We start from the raw sequence: 17,507 nt of genomic DNA, 5'->3' as shown, positions 1-17,507 counted from the left end.
TTTATTTTTCATGCATTACAGTTTGGATGCTACTTTAAGAGACCTGAGAATTTTTTTCATGTAGAATGAAGGTTTATTGTATTGAGATTTTATTTTAGTTATACGCTTAGTAAAAGGGAGCCTAATATAAATTGGGTTATGTACCTGATTATTTTAACAAGATACCTGGAAAATTCTTTCTCCTTTTGATTTCTATTGTTTGAATTGGGTTGAGTTGTACTGTCTTTTTAAACATGGTGGCTACAAAACATTTTCCTGTTGAATAAACATGGGTTTCCTTTTCTTTTCCAGTCAATGTTTGAACGGAACAGTGAAATGTATTGAAGCCAGTACAGAAAATACAGGTCATTTACAGTCTTGTCCCATATTAAAGTTGTACAGAGAAAGATTTTGACATTGAATAGTCATTTGATTTTCTCCTCGTATGTATTTTCATCATGAGATACTTAACATCACAACTTATTTAAAATAGGCAGTAAAGAGCACAAGCTGTTTTGGTTTTTTTTCTTTTTTTTCGTTTTTCTGTAGCACAAATTGTACTACTAAGTCACTTGGGAAATTAAAAAAATAAATAATTGCATGTGACTTCTAGATCAATGTGTTCTCATGGGAACACCTATAATTAGGCTCATTATTCACATTTAGGAAGCCTTAAGATCTTGATTTCTAGAAAGTAAATTTTTAATGCATTTCTAATAAATTTAAAAGGGATTTCAATACACTCAAAATTATGCCACTTCTAAAGAGTCTTTCTACCTAAGGCATAATTATTCCATCTTTAAGAATGAACTGTGTATCAGATCCAGGGTGCATAGATCCAGATGCTTAATATTATGTTTTGGCCTTTGTTTTTCCATTAGAACAAACATTAATTTTATATCTCTGTAATATAGATTTTGTTATAAACGTCTGTTCAGATTGCATTCTTATGTGTACTGTAATGTAGGCTCACTGTACATTAAAATAAATAGTTTCTGAACAATACCAAATAGAAAACCTTCACTGTAAAAGAGCAGTTGATCTCATCTAACCTGCATTTTGCATTTGAAGTTCACATATGCCCAGATGGAAAAATCTACTATGACTGCAGATCTCCTGTGCCTGGATTACCAGCAGCAGGTGTGAATTGTGGGATCTCTTGTGCAAACCTTGCCATGAACTTCTCCTGTGTCCCCTCTCCACCCTGTGCAAGTGGCTGCATTTGCCCCCCCGGGTAAGCTTTGATGGAGCAGCTTGGAGCACAAACCAAATACATATTTTCCACAGTTCAACTCTGCTTAGGTTTTTTTTCTTTTTAAATTCCAGTGGTATCGCACCTCTAATTTTGAAACTATTGTTCCATAAACACACAGTAACAGTTAAAAGGCCAACTCTTTTTTTGTCTTCAAGAGCCCTTTTCTCCTTCTTGCTGGTGTAAGGCTCCGTGCTGTAATCCTGCCTCAGTTGAAGTATCACTATTTTTCCATGCAGAGACCATGATTCCACTAACCCATTAGATATCCAGCTTACTCTCTGTTTTTTCTCAACATTCCATTTTATTTCACTATGTGTGTAGCCAATGGTCTCAGTTGTGTGCAGATCAGAGTGTAATGAGACTGCCAGAATTCCCTTCCAGCACCTTGTGATGTTCTTAGATAACTAAGCACTGGTGAAGGACAGATTTCACTAATTGTTCTTGTCTGGTGTTCTGTAGTCCTCTACAACCTCTGCCTCAACTGAGAAGTTAGCTTTCAAGACCATTAGTGTTATAAGAATGAACAATTATTTTTAACACAAAAAAAATGCATAAATCTGTACAAGTAGTAAACTAGTAAATTTTTACTGAAACATCACCATATTTGCATGAACTTGAACTAGCAGTGTTGACATGAAAGTTCATTTAAAAATTTGAAGAAATTAAAGTATAAGTTAAAAACCTAGATCTCAATTCCTACTCTCACAGTCATACCATTTCAAATCAAGTATTACTTGATTATTTTCTGAATTATAAACTATAACTGGGGTACTGACAAGCCAAATCCCAAGTTTCTGCCCAATAACAGAGTAAAAGGCATGAATTATTTTTATTACATAAGAGAATAAACACTTATTTTGCTATTAGGTGGAAAATTAAATGTATAACATTTAGTGCAGTTAGTAATATTCTCACTGTTAAATGGTATTTCTGGACCCATTATGACTTTCAGGCTCATGGTTCCAAGAAGTGAGTACGGCTTTTAGCTAGGAAGGGGCAAGCCAGATTATCCTAAAAATTAGGTTCAGAAGTTTTATTTTTATACAAGAAAATGTTAAGCATATAGCTCTTGATATTAAATATAAGTGGACAAGTCATGAAAACCTTGTTATGAGACATTTTACTGTAATGTCAATTTTTTATTATCTTGAGATGCTGTTCTTCTCATTGTTTCTCCTTTCCCACCTTATTTCTACTACTACCCATTGTTTGACTGAATGACCTAACATTTTGGGATGGAATCTTGAATTCTTCTGGAGACTGGCACCTTATTCTAGCATCCTGGGTACTTATGGTGCTTGTAAAGTAGAGGAGATTGTGTGTGGTACTGAAACCCTTTCCATTGGAAACCCATGACAAGATGGACTCTAGTATACAAAAAATGGTCTTCTTAAATGAAAAAAGTTTTACATTTTCTATTGTTAAAATTCTTGCATGATAGCTTGTTGTTCTTATAATCAGTAGCTGAAGAGGTGACAAATTATTAGAAACTCAAAGTCTCTTGTATACTTTAAAAATGGAATAAAACAGCACAGATTTTCATGAGGAAATGAACTGAGAATGACTGTAAATTCATCACCCAAAGATACACTGAAAGTCACCCTTACGCTGAGCTGGAGATATAAGAGGCTAAATTGAATTGTAGAAGTATAGAGGACTAGTATAGAAAGGGATCCCATGGGGCTAAATTATTCTCCTGCCCTTAGGGCAGCATCAGCAACACCTATGTTATTCTTGACAGATATTTAACTGCCATTGACAGAGACACTGACCTTCTCAAGCTATCTGCTCTGGTGTTTTCCTATCCTTAGTAATTTTTCTGGACACTTAACTCATTTACTTAGAGCTGATTCTTGTTTATTGAACCAGTGATGGGGTGAAGAAAACTTTTAGCTGTGTATTCCTTTAAACTTCCACTTCAAGTGAAAAAATCTCAAGATCGTACTTTGAAAAACATCTCTGTACTTTCAGCCATGTGCTGCAATGACAACTACAGGAATTGTTCCCCTAAAGAGAGAGCAGCACTGGGAGTGTCAGTAATTTTTTTAAAAAAGTTAATGTTGCTTAACAGATGGAAATGAGGAGATAGCAAAAAGTTGTTGACCACATCTCTGGATTTCTTATTCATAATCTAATTAGATTTGACAATCTTTGCATTACATGCCTCTGTTTTGTTGTAACCTTTCTGGTTGTTTCAGCTTCCCTGATGTAGGCAGATAACCTCCAACATGGCCCTTTGTAAATTGTGTTTCTTTGGCTGTGGCAGAGTTCTGCTAACTCTGCAACAGCTGCCATAGCCCAGCTCACTGTTCTGCACTCAGAACAGGACAGTTGCTGCAGCCTCAGCATCTTGCATGATACACAGGTGCTCTGCAGTTTTCAGGGAGGAGTACCTACATTACCTACGCTCCTGCATGGGAGCTGCTGCCCCACACCAACATACCCCTTTCCAGACAGAAGGATAGAAGGACCTAGTGAGGTCTTCAGCTGTGCAAAGTGGAGATCATTTGATGTGGACAACTTTTGCTGATGAAACAATGGTTGGAAGATCGGTTGCCCTCAGTGGGGTTTAGACAATACAGTACATATTCAGTTATGTTGATCTGCTTGTGAATTTAATCTTTTGTCTTCTTAATTCTTTTATTTTAAAGGATGGCTGAGCACAGAGGGAAATGTTATATTCCTGATAGTTGTCCATGCACCTGGAAAGACAGGGAATTTCTGTCAGGAGAAGTGATAGCTACACCATGTTACACCTGGTGAGTGACGTTCATTTTGCATACTTCCAAATCATCTGGATCTCTTAGACCCAAAGTAAAACTGATTCAGAAAATTTGTTGAATACTTTTAAATCAAAAATATGCTTTTTTATAGACAGTTACAGGATACATCTTTTATTAGGTTCACTAATAGACTTGGATAAGTAGGAAGACTTTGGGGGGAGTGCTTCTTCAGATCTGTAAAGTAAGCTGAAGATATCCAAGCTAAAAAGCAGTCAAACCCAAATGCTTAATTCCACACGTTAGTTAATCTCTGAAAGAAAAGACATTTGGCTTCTGGAGAATAGAATATCAGGAAAGACAACTAAGGAGAGAAAAAAAGAGAGATTAAATGTATGACAGTAGTAAATAGTCTGCGTATTTGGGAACTGGACTCTTTGCAGTGTAAGTGACCAGTTACCATGAGTGACTGTATAGGAAGAAGATGAGCAACTTAAAAAAAAAAAAAAAGGCCATTAGAATTGAAAAATGAGCTAGCACACAGCATCTTTTTAAGGAGCTTTACCTGATACATACTGACACAAACCAGTTTTTCATTAATTATAATTTGCTAGCCAAAATATCTTTATTCAGTTAAGTATACATTTAATAATGAAAAAAAAAGATTGGCTTGGCAGCTTTCAATCAGTTAAAAATTTCATTGGCAAATCAAATGAGCATTTACACTTACACTAGCAAAACTAGAGGATGCCAATACTACATTCATACAAATTTGTGTAAACCATTGAAATTAGCTGACAGGAATAGTATTCCTGCAAAATATCAACATTAATTTCTTAAACTCATTCCATACTTGTCTGATAACCTAAAATCTTACAGATAGCAACTGGAAGTATTTTGCTTTGAATATGTGCAGACCTTTATCAAAATTCCTTAAGAAGAAAATAATATCCATGTTTTATGAACGAGCATGTTGTGGCCTGGTATCTTAGCTATACTGGAGGCAGTGATGGAAATATTAACATAAGCCATGAAAAGTTTGAGATTTGAATTTATTTCTTAGGGGTTTTACTGTTCATATGGGCTGATGGTAAAATGTTCAACACTTTTCTGCCATGGCATCACCAATAACTTCAGAAGCGATCCACAGAATAGCTCTCTGTTTCAAGAATTTTCTTCCGTTCATGAATTTCTGCATGATTTGAAATAAAGAACCCAAGAAAGCTTTTTTTGAAAATATACAGAAAATAATCCTGTTATGAGAAGATAATGATTATTAGTTTTCCCTACAGTGTTTGTCGGAGAGGCATATTCAATTGCACCAGTTACCCCTGTCCTGCTGTATGCACTATTTATGGAGATCGGCATTATTATACCTTTGATGGACTGGAATATGATTATCTCAGTGACTGCCAAACTTACCTGCTAAAGGTAAGAGGATTGTTCATACATTTCTGTGTGTCCAAGTGAAAGTTTCCATGAAAGAACAAGTATTTTGAACACTGGGAGTTGATCTATAGAAACAAACATTAAGAAAACAGGTGTAGGAACAGGCGTGAAGGAAGAATCTGTAAATGACATTTTGTGCTCAGCTGTTTGAGAACAGTAAATGGTTGTGTTCTTGCATATCTATGTGGTTTAGAGAAAAATAAAACCCAGTGTTCTCTGTTCTACCTCAACCTTGCTTTCATCAAAATGAGCAAAGAATAACACTATAGAAACTGTTCAAACTAGGTATAATCTATATATATTTAATAATTATCTATAAACCCGGCTTGGCAGAGAGTCAATGATTCCTTGGCAGAGGGTCAGACCTCTGGCTGCTTGGAATTCTTCTTGAATGTGATCTGCATCAGATCTGGATTTTATGTGTATAATAATATCAAACACAATGATTTCATAATTCAACAATGAAATCATTCGTTGAATTTGTCTGGCCGCTACATGCTAATGTTCCTCACAGCACACATTTACAGTACATTGCTAGCCTTTTTTGTTTAAAAATACAATTACTGACATTTAGAAATATATTCTATTGCTAAACGCACTATTGTTTATTATCATTGTTGCTATTTTTAAGGTGAAGAGTCTGTATTCTCAGTTACAGTAATATGTTTAGAAGAATACTCCTTTTCCTGACTGTCTAACCTTAAAAAAAATCCCCAGTTTCTCAACAAGGACTACTACAAATAGTTTATTTGATGTATGCTTTAGTAGAGTATTCACAGCTGTGAAATAAAATAAATTGGTTCCAGATTTTTGAGTTTGTTTAAAAAGAAAAAAAGAAGAGAGGTTTGGTAAAGATAATAATACCTCAGAGCAAACTCTTATATAAAAGAGCTCTTACTCTTAGAGGTATATGAACCTTTGTACAAACTTTCCTCCACCAAGATGTAAAAAACAGGGATTACTTTACCTGTAAAATCTTCTTGCCTGTATGATGAGATGGAAAGGTGGCTCGTCATTTCGTAATTCTTATGCTATCCATTCAGGCAGATTTGTAAGACAAATTCATTTTGCTTTTTCAAACTTTAGTGTGATACTGGAATTTTTGGCTTTTACAACCAAATGTCACCTGCCACTCTACTGTGTAAGAGAAAAACCTACCTGGAAACAAACCACGGGAAGCATTTGTCATCTGAGAATAAAATTGGTAGGCAGATAATTAAAGCACGTGGCACACTGTGGCCAATGGACCATTCTTCAGGTGAACATGACAAAAGTGATGAAAATGCTGCCTACATGGATCGCTTTTAAGACTTCTCAGACTTTTTTCAGCTTTTCAAGCTTTACTTTTTCCCCAAACTCAGCAAATGTGAGAAAGTGTAGCCAAATTTGTTCATAATTTTTCTTTCTTCCTTAGTACATGGAAAACTTTCCTGATCTATATTAAAGATCAGGAAAGAGATCATGATCTCTATTAAATTATTACAAATTAGGCACGGCATAATTATATCTGGAATAGGTGATGTATCTGTGGGCTAATTTTTGACTGTGAAATGTTTGGAGTATTTTTAGGGGGAAAAAAAAGGAAAAAAAACAAAGGATGGGATCATATGGCAGATGCCCAAGAGCTTTGAGGGAACTAAAACACAGAACTGATGAACTATGTGATGTGCAATCCTAGAATCAGAGGAATGGAAGATGGCAATATAACCAAATATTTTAAAAGGACTTAATGACTGAATTTGACAAGAACAGACCAATATGTCTGATTTACATATGAAGGAAATTCATATAAATTATAATAAAGAGAAATTGCAACTAAGGAAGAGTTGCCCCCCTCTTTTTTTTTTAATAAAAGAAAAAATTCATGCATGATCAATCTTCTGAGTTATTCCAAAGACAATAAATATATGGATGAGGATAGTCAAGTCAATGTGTGTGTGTATTTTACCTTAAAGACCTTTTTGAGAGAGATTTCAACAAATATTTTTTAGAGACTAGTTTCTCATAGGATGAAAATGAGGATTCTTTGAGACATGAAGTCACAGAATCACAGAATGGGCAAGGTTGGAAGGGACTAACAGGGGGTCGTCTGGTGCAAGCTCCCTGCTCAAGCAGGGTCGTTCCAGAGCACATGACATAGGATTGCATCCAGATGGGTCTTGAATATCTCTAGTGAGGGAGACTCCATAACCCCTCTGAACAATCTGTTCCATTGCACAGTAAAGTTCTTCCTCATATTCAGGTGGAACTTCCTGTGCATCACTTTCTGCCTGTTGCCTGGCACCATGAGAATAGCCTGACTTGACACCCTCCCTTCAGAAACTGATAGACATTGATAAGGTCCCCTCTCAGTCATCTCTTCTCAAGGCTGAACAGGCCCAATTCCCTCAGCCTTTCCTTGTAAGAGAGATGATCCAGTCTCTTAATGGTCTTTGTTGCCCTCCGCTAGACTAATTAATAGTCTGAATTTAAAAGACAGGAATAAGTGGCCTTTGTTTTTTAGAACAGAAAAATCCTGGTGGCATCACACAGGGATCTGTGCTCAGACCTGCATTCAGCATCTTCAGAAACAATTTTGAAAAGGTGGTGTGAGGATTGAGGTAGAGTAGGCTGATGATAAAGAATCAGTCTGAACAGCTGAAACAAAAGGTTCAGAAGATCTTATGGCAGAAAACACTACATAATAAAATGGAAGATGAAATTCAACAGTGAAATATGCTAATCAATGAACACAACCCCCCCTCGTAACTACACTACCATGAAGATAGGCACTAAACTAGCTACTATTATGCAGGAATAGAATTTTATGTGAGAAAAATAAATGAAGCAGATGTAATTGACATCTTCATAGTGGCAACCTGAGTGATAATCTGGTGTCATCTGTTCTGCAATTTCACATATGCTTTTATTTGCATGTACACAGTTACACTACAGTTGTATCACATACTGATGTGGTTAAACTACATTATATATGCAGGCTTGATGGCATAACGAGGTTGCTCTTGTTTGAAATACACTTTTTTGTTCCTAGAGTAGAGGTTTTGATGTTTCTCTCTCTTTCTAATCTCCTTCCCCTGTATTGTGGCCGAGTGAATACATTTTTAATAGTAGTATCTGAGTAATATAATGAGTCTACCTTGAGCTACTATTTGTTCAGAAGGTATGCAAGAGAGTCCTGTCTCTTATAGCCTGTTATCCAAACAGAGAAGCTTGATGAAAGGTGGGAAAATATATATATATAGCTGCAAAAGTTTAAATGCCTTGCCTAACATCTTGGCAGGCACAGCTGTCCAGGGCAGCAGCAGGGCAGCACCTAAACCATGCAACCTGTTCTACAAACCAACTTTTTTTTTTTTTTTTTTTTTTGTACAATCACAGAATCATAGAATGATTTGGGTTGAAAGGGACCTTTAAAGATCATCTAGTCCAATCCCCCTGCCATGGGGCTGTGTGTGCTGTGTGCTTCATGTTCCTTGCCTGTAAGGTACTACAGAACATCGTAGATTTGATAGCTGCTAGTACACATTCCATTGATTTAATGGTAGTTTGCAGTGCTGTTACAAGGCTGGTTTTTATGGATAAGGTGTGAAATGCTCACCAGACACTTGAAATTGAAGCAGCTGAAGTGGTTGTAATATTGTATATACAACACTGTATATACAATATTTGTATTTGTCCTTTCACTTTTACTAACCTTTTTCCTGTGAGAAGTGGACAGCTTTGTCTCTGCTAACTTATATACTCTAAACAAAGGTATTGTAGCAGTGCTACAAGGGAAGTTATAGCTACAATAAATTAGTTGGCATACTAGCTCTTCCCAGATGTAGAAATGAGTGCAACAATCTGAATCTGATGTCCCTAGTGGCATGATAATATGTGGTTCCCATACATGTCACCAGCCCTCACTGTTTGATTTGGCCATTGGCCTCCCTAAATGTGATCTGTCAGAACAACTATTTGATTTGCCATTGTATTGCACTGTACCAAGCAAAGAACTCACCCTTACCTTTTATTATGTTTTAATAAGGAGCTCTTGTGCTCTTGTGAGAGAAAAATTGAGTATCAACTTCCAGCCAATTATGAAACTTCAAACTTTGTTTTCAACATCAGTATCATCTGTCAGGCCTTTTTGTTTAAGGTGACAGTAGGTGTATGAAAAAGCCCTTTATAACTAGTTCAACAGATATATCCATCTCTCAGAAAATTGCCAAGAAGATGTAATGCAGCAATTAAGAAAACTAGGGCAGTAATGTCTCGTGAAATGATACCATCATCCTTATCAAGGAATTAGGAGTTACGTTACACACCAAGAAGTCCCTGTATAGATAGATGACATTCACAGAGAAGACATCAATATTTACTTCTAATATTTTAAAACCTCAGTAATTTCAAAGGTAAAAAAGAAAAAGTCTTAGCAGACCAACTTGTTTATCAGTGTAGATCATGAAAACACTTCATTTTATCTAATCTAAATATGAATGATGATTTTAAAGTCAGACAGTTTCTTAATTAAAAGTATTTAAATATCTTGTTTTATTCTATTTTTTTGCTTATTTTTTGTCTTTGATGATGCTACATTCTTTCCCAAACAAAATGGTGTTATTTTTCTGATAAACTTTTACTGTGTTTTATTAGTAGTTGTGGTCTCTTTCTTCCAATTGCTGTTTCATAGACTTCTGCTTTTAAAGAAGAATTGCTGTCTTGGCATTTTTCTAGTTTTGGCATTTTTCTAGTTTTGTGGTGGCTTTCAATCCTGCAGCTCAGTGTCCTTATTAATGCTTGTAGGGTCTGTGCCCTTGGAGCGCCTCAGACGTGTTCTCTTCCATGAAGCAGAATTATACTTTCTCTGCTTTGGGGGAGACTCCAAGGGAGAGTTTAGATGGATAGTCTACCCATCAGAATATCCTCAAATGACAGACAGGATTGTTGCAATGTTCTGCTGCAATGCTTATCTGCCTTTTAAAAAACCACAAAACCCCCCACTTCAGTATTTCCACTAACTTTAGTAGGTTGTCAGTAAGGTCCTAGAGCAGAGAAAATGATGGACTGTTTTTTTCCTATATCCTGAAAGATGGAAGTCAGCATAACTAAGCCCTCCTCCTCAAGTATTCCCATTTTATGGATAAGTCTTAATATAAATGATGCGATAAAAATATTTTCACTTTGCACTTGACATTGGGCGTTTGACAATTTTAAAATCATCTTTTTAATCTTTTTGATGCAACCATGAAGGTTCTTTTAAAGCCAAAGTTTGTTGGAAGATTACAAAAGCAACAACCGTTTGATCCATTTGATCAACTAATTGAACCATTATGCCAATTAGAATTGCAGGTGTAACTCTTTTGGGTCAGGAGACATCACATGAGAGCCCATTTGTTAAGGCAGAGGTTCATTTAACAAAAGATGCATGATCTTGGGAACCAGCGCAACAGTTTCCCAAATGATTATCCTATTGATGAGGAGTCCCCAGAGGTAGATGCCTGGTCTGCCCTGAGGAGTACAGCAAAGCAGCTTGTTTCTTGCATTCTCCTTCTTTTGTAGCATGAAGCAAGTTCAAAGCTCTTAGTTAATGATACTTTTATTAGAGTGCTTAATACAGAGGTTGGTTGATGCACTGATAATATTTTAGCCATTCCTTGTATTTATCTTGATTGGTAAATTTGTTAAATGATGACTGGGCATAAGTTAGAGCAGTCACACACAAAGCAACAAGTTTTCAGTTACTCATTTGTCATAGCTGAGGAGTCAGAAGTAGCTTTTATCCCTTCTCCCCTTATTATATCTGTTATTTTTTGTGCAATTTTTTTTCAACATTATTTGTGCCAGGTAGCCAGTCTGTAGATCCATTAAATTGGCAAACCTGTAGAATTAAACATTATTTTGCACAGTCTCTCTCATAACCTATTTGTAAAATAAATACATTCTTCTTGCTGTTAGTCATCCTATGGAGGATTAAAGTTGAAGGTTCCTGGTTAATTAACATTGTCAAGCTGACTATTCATAGTTAAGACAAATGATTTCTTTGAATAGATTCTGAAAATTTTAATGAGAAAGTAAATAATGTTGAATTTGAAATTATAAATAATTAAAATTGGACATCATACTCTAATTTTCATCTTTTATAATAAATAAATAAATTATATAAATAAAACTGTTACATGGGGTTACAATCAGAATGCCTTAAATTTTTCAATTAACATATCTAATCCTCAAACCACATTCCAGCAAATAGTTTCATGAGTAAGTGATGTGCCAAAATACATCCACCTAAAACACTTGTCATATAATTTATAGCAACAATAATTGTGTAGAAATAATGATGCATTTCTTGACAGGTTGTATGAAAATTTGTGTCCAAACAAGAGAGAGACTACACTTCAGTGAAAATATTATTTACTGTGAATAAATTGTGAAGAATACAAATAGTCTGCTTTCCATCAGTCGCATAATTTCAGAGGAAACCTTTCTGGATGCCCTCTTTTTTTCTTGGATCTCTGGAAGTCCTCTAAGGGTCAATAACAAACCCTTTCCATCTTTGTGTTCAGCTGTACCTGTTTTTCTATTTGCTCTATTCTTTCTGTGAGCAAAAGATCTGATTACAGTTGGCAATGGATTTATGCTCTGGTTCCATTTTCTTCAGATCAATGATTTCAGACTCAATTACCTCTACATGCCTTTCTGTCTCCCCCACTTGATTCTCCAGACCATTAAATTATGCCGTGAATGAATCAATTTTATTCTCCAACAAAGGAAAGACTTCTTTCAATTTGTGCAGATTAGCATGGAGGGCTTCCAGGAAAGGCTTGGGGAAAAGTTTCTTACCATGAGAATGGCAATTTGGAGGCAGTGTGTTCATTGTGTGACTCAGAATTTGGATCTTCTTTCTGAGGACCTTGCCATTTAGTGACCACAGAGCTTGAAGAAAGTAACCTTTTGCCTTGAATTTCTGATTTTGCATCCAACAGCCCTTTGGCTATACTGACTCTCAAATGTTTTACTCTGATGGCTGCCTGAAAAGGCAGTTCCCTGTAAGAATGACTGCCTGAGTTGGAGCACCTCTGGTGGGTATAGCTTTGTGGACTGCTGATAATACAGCACAGTAAAAAATAAACAAACCCCAGCAACATGTGCTGTTGCTTCAGGAAGCTGTATGATGTGTTGGCAGTGGTAAAATGGAAGGTTTTTGTTGTGTTTGAAGTGGTGGGAAGCTCAGGCTAGTCACCTGTGGATGCTCCCTAGCAGTTTATAGCCTCTGTCTCTGGTTGTTGTCAGTGTGAATTAAATTTACTTTGACTTAGATCAGGACGTGAGGTTTGGTTGTTTTTTTTTTTCCTGAATGTATAAGAACTAAACTTCAGCAGTGTAAATGAACACATTTAACATTTTTTATACTGAAAAGCATAAAAGCTTTGTGCAAGTTCTAGCTTTTTAGCTCCTGCCATAATTTTCTGGAGCTCTTATCTTTTTTTCCTGTTATGTTGTACTTTATCTTTACAACCAACAATGATAAAATATTGACATTTGTCTTGCACTTATTAGTGAATCAACACTAACAGGTTCCATAAAAATACATGTTTAGATATTAAAACTAACACCACCAACTGTGCTGCCGATTTGTAATTCAGAATAGCTCATGTTACATAATGTGTCACTTGGAAACAAATATTCAAATGTTCCTAAATCTTTAATCTGCAGACGGTCTCACTTTTAATTAGACAGGAATTGAAGTAATGTGACCTGTGCAAAAGCCAAATCTGATACACAAGCTGGCAAAGATAGGTAAATGAAACAAAAGGAAATTTGCTTTAAATGACCTTTTCTCAAAACTTTTAGTATGGTTCTCTTAAAATAAAAAAAAAAGAAAAACAAAACATTTCCAGTGATCTCTATCTGATTAATCAACTTTTTCAAAATTAAGAAACATTGAGTTAGAACAAGGTTCTATTTTAAGTAGATAAAATAAAACATTTGCTGTCATCTATTTTCATTATTAGCTGTAGATTTAAAAAAATTATTTGTATTTCATTGTTGACAAAACCTCAGAACATCCAACAAGTCTATATTGCAATAAAATCTTCTACAAAACCACCTATGTATAATAAAGAAAACATTATATAATACTATATTTTTCCTATTGCTTGTATACATACATATATGTGTGTATACATGCTTGTAATACAGCTTTCTAGAGTTTTTGACAGTTTATTCTGCTGGAGATGTATCCTTTTCAGAAGTCACTTTTAAAGAAATAGGAAAGAGTTGTCATGGATGCATTAGCAAACATCTGGAAGTTGTTTGAGGATGAGTCAGTAGCTGGAATAATCTCACTCCCCTTGACATTTCATCAGTGAATCTACTCAATGATGTTGCACTCCTCCATTTCTACTCAACTGTGCTAAAAAGCTAAAAATGTGTCATGTCTTACAAGTGTATTGCAAGCTTCCTTGCCCTGTTTTAGGTGAAAATAATCTGCAGTCATGTAGATGCGGAGGAAAAGAAAATTTATGTGCATGTGCATAAGCAATTTCGTCGTTAGGTTCTTGGGTCCTAAATGTGTTTTTTTTTCTTTTTTTAATACTTGTATAGAAATGCATAACATCAGTGGGAAAAAAAAATATTATTACTATTCCTTTTCTCTCTTTTCTCTCTCCTGTAAAAGGATCACCTACTATCTTTCCTGTAGTATTTTTCCCAACTTTCATGTGGATTTCTTCCCAAACTGAGACAATGTGTATCAGTGCCATCTGTTGACTCCAAGTAATATTGCTCCATTGCTTTAATAGCTAATGGGAAAGAACATTTGATGATACAAATTTGTGCAGAATGCAAAAGCAGGGATGAAATAAAATTACATGGAATGTATATATATAATTTTGAAAAGGTACAGGAGAAATTTGTGCAGCAGGAAAACAAAAGAAGTCTTTCAATAAGAGATGCTTCTTGGTGTAAATTAAAATAAGTTTTGCATAATTAATGTGTTTTTACTGATTATCTGGCAATCAAGTCCCCAATATAATGGCACAAGAAACTAACAGCAAGTACATGTCAGGTGCCAAGGCATTTTCCTGCTCTCCAAAACCAATTAAATATTTATGCCTAAGTGCTCACTAAATCTGGGCTAAGATGTTTTACTTCTCCTAGGATCAATCTTACTAGAGGTAATAGTTTCAATTGTTAAGTTCCTTCAGAAGAAATTCAGAGCCCAGTAAACAACAACCAAAGTAATTCTGACTTTCCATAAAATCTCCTGAAATGTGAGGTCTGAACAGAGCTTAGAGTATCTCTCTGAAATATGTGCAAAGGAGAAAGCAAATTCTACTTTTTAAATTACTGTATATTTTTTCTGTATTTTTAGAGCTTTTCGCACTTGTTTGTGTGGCTAGAAAACATCTAAAGTGTCATTAAAACAAAAGGAAGATAGGACTAATCTATCTCCAGTATGTCCTTAGATGCCTTTATGTCCAATCTAGTTTGCAAGTTAGTATATTGTAGGGAACAAACCAAAAACAATGGGTAAATTGGGGTATTAAGAATGGAATGAGTATTTACGCTGAACAGTTAGAGATTTTAATGAAACTTCCAAAGAAATAAATACAGCCACTTTTAAATTGTCCTCTCCCAGGCTGCATTTTGACTATGTAAGCACACTGTACAGTACTGTTATTGGTTAAAAGGGATAGAAAATTTCTAACAGGACATTGAAATAGAAGGATCATAACAAAAATAAACTCTAGCATTCCCAAGCACTGCCAAAAAAAAAAAAAAAAGAAAATAAAAAAAAGAAAGAGAGAGGAAAAAGGAAAGCAGTGCTTTGCTTTTTTGACTAGGAAGAAATATGGAAAAAAAGTGCAGCAAAGTCTAGAAAAAGAATGTCCTGAGAAGTGGGACTGACAATGAGCTTTTGACTGACTGCCCAGAGCTGTGACTCTGTCTTTTCTGTTGCTTGGCAACTCCGTGTTATCACAAAGAAACTGACATTAAGTTGGAACAGACTGGATATGGTAATTTACGTGGGAAGATACTCTTGCAGTGGGAAAACCATTTTATTTCTAGTTTCTGTCAGCGTAAGTAGGTTTCACATGATGAACTGTAGTACATCCCCTGTTGGGTGCATTTTACCTAAAAAGGTAAAGAGTGACTCTGCCTTGGAAAAAGGCTGTGCAGAAAAAAACCCCAAACCCAACAGAACCCCCCACCTTGTTATTCATTAGACCTGCTCCTAGAAATGTCTACTCAGGCAGTTCTTCTAGTGGTAGTGACAAACGCTTGTTTTCATATCTCTCTGGATTCAGTGCAGATTGGAGAGATGGAACTCGATCATTATAATTTATACTATTACATTCCCTAAGAACTCTTGAGATTTGCCTAAGACTTCACTGTCTTATATAAACATTAAAAGATGATCCTCACTTTATCTAATAGTCCTTTCTTTTGCATTGGCAGTAGTTAAGTACTCAATTTCAATTGCACTTTATTTTTGATTTGTTGAAAGAGGAGGCTGCATGTGCAGCAGTTATAGAATAACTTGAAGACTGTGATGGAAGTAATGGCAACAGTATGTATGTAGAGCAAATATTTTTGTGAAAGCTTTGAGCCGTAAGGGGTCTGTAATCCATAATGATGTTTTTTGTGTTTGGGTTTAGGTCTAACGTTTAATTAGAAAAAGAGAAAGCATAGATTACTTAGGATTTAATGCACAGCCCTTTTTTCTTAAATGTCTGGCTTATTTATACTGAACCACCACCACTGTCTCTCTGCATTTCCATCCTGCATCATTTCTAGTAATTTAACACCATCATGCAGTCCTACAAGTAAGGAAGCACTTCACATGTCTTCAGGACTCCTTGTTCTGGCTTTGGTCAGCAAAACACTTCCTGGCTCCGGGCTTCTCTCTATTGCAGAGTTAACTTGAAATATAACTCAGCTTTGCCCTTGGCTCAAATCCCAACCATACACAAAAACTTCTGACTTGAGTATGTTGATGCTGTTCAGCTGAAGGGATTGGCCTGGACTGTCAGGCACAGGCAGCAGCTTCAATTAGCATAGCTAATACAGCTACTCGCTCCTGCTTCAAGGACTTGTCTTCATTGCCAAAAAAGGTGTATTTTTACTGTGGGATAATTAGCCTGATTTAACTATCCTTATTTAAAATCAAGGCCTCCATGTCTTTTCTTACAGTGAAGACAATGTTCCCTATTAACTCAGAGTGTCCCCTTTTGCTGATATTAGGTTAACTGAAGAGGAATTAATTCTGCAGTGAAAAGAGCCCACAATGTCTTAGACATCAAATAGACCCAGAGACTGCAAGCAAAGTCCTTCTCTGTACTGAGTCCTGGTGGGGAGGTAGCTTCCTTGTTCACTTTTCATTTGGCCAGATACAAAATGTATCAGCTTGTATCCTATCTACAAAACTAATGAGATTGTCTCCTTTTTAATTTACAACATCACCTCCAATAAATCCAAAAATGCTCTGGGCTGTTACCTGACTTGGAGGGGAATAATTGTTGTACTGACTCATGCAGCGAGCCTGGCTTAATTAAAACACAGTGTATTTCCCAATAAGGTTGTGACCAATTTTATTCTGACTGCAACCTAAAACAACTTTACAACAGAATGGAATAGATGAACTTTTCTTTACCTTGAAGCTTTCAATACTTTTAAACTGAATTCCCCTGCTAAATCATGGAGAGCTGATTTCCTACACCCCCTTACCACTAAGCAGGTAGTGACTAACTCTACTCACTGTAACTATTGTCTTCCAAGCTAACTACTGACAAATACCATCTATTTCTTAAGCCCTGGCATTAGAGTAACACAGAGCTTGCAGGCAGTCTTCCACACCTTGTGTTCATTGCATTAGCTCATGCCTGCTGTAGAGTGTTTTCTATGCAAAGTAGCAGCAACCTCTGGCTTGTGGGCCATCCTAGACTAAGGGCAGCAAAACTGTAACACCTCCTCTGTGTGGCAAAAAAATACCTCTACACTTTCTGTCATCTGGGGTTGGGTTTGGTTTTATTTTAGTGTTCTTCGGAGAGCTTGGGCACTATGACCTTTATTAAGAAAAAACATACAAACTGCTTCCTATAGCACCTGTATTTTCTGTA

General features: G+C 35.9%; 1 protein-coding gene across 1 annotated transcript in view; it reads left to right on the top strand.

Annotated features, from left to right (window-relative positions):
* OTOGL (otogelin like) overlaps positions 1 to 17,507 on the top strand; it is a 91,371-nt gene that overhangs the window by 29,699 nt on the left and 44,165 nt on the right. Inside the window, exons 21-24 of the mRNA XM_064656903.1 lie at positions 292 to 344; positions 1,051 to 1,213; positions 3,886 to 3,993; positions 5,247 to 5,385. Of these exons, the coding sequence (XP_064512973.1) occupies positions 292 to 344; positions 1,051 to 1,213; positions 3,886 to 3,993; positions 5,247 to 5,385 (463 nt within the window). The remainder of the gene's footprint in view (positions 1 to 291; positions 345 to 1,050; positions 1,214 to 3,885; positions 3,994 to 5,246; positions 5,386 to 17,507) is intronic.

The sequence above is a fragment of the Pseudopipra pipra genome, chromosome 5 (genome assembly GCF_036250125.1).
Source record: "Pseudopipra pipra isolate bDixPip1 chromosome 5, bDixPip1.hap1, whole genome shotgun sequence".
Classification (NCBI taxonomy): domain Eukaryota; kingdom Metazoa; phylum Chordata; class Aves; order Passeriformes; family Pipridae; genus Pseudopipra; species Pseudopipra pipra.
The sequence above is the reverse complement of the archived record's forward strand: the minus strand, read 5'-3'. Positions and strand labels throughout refer to the sequence as shown.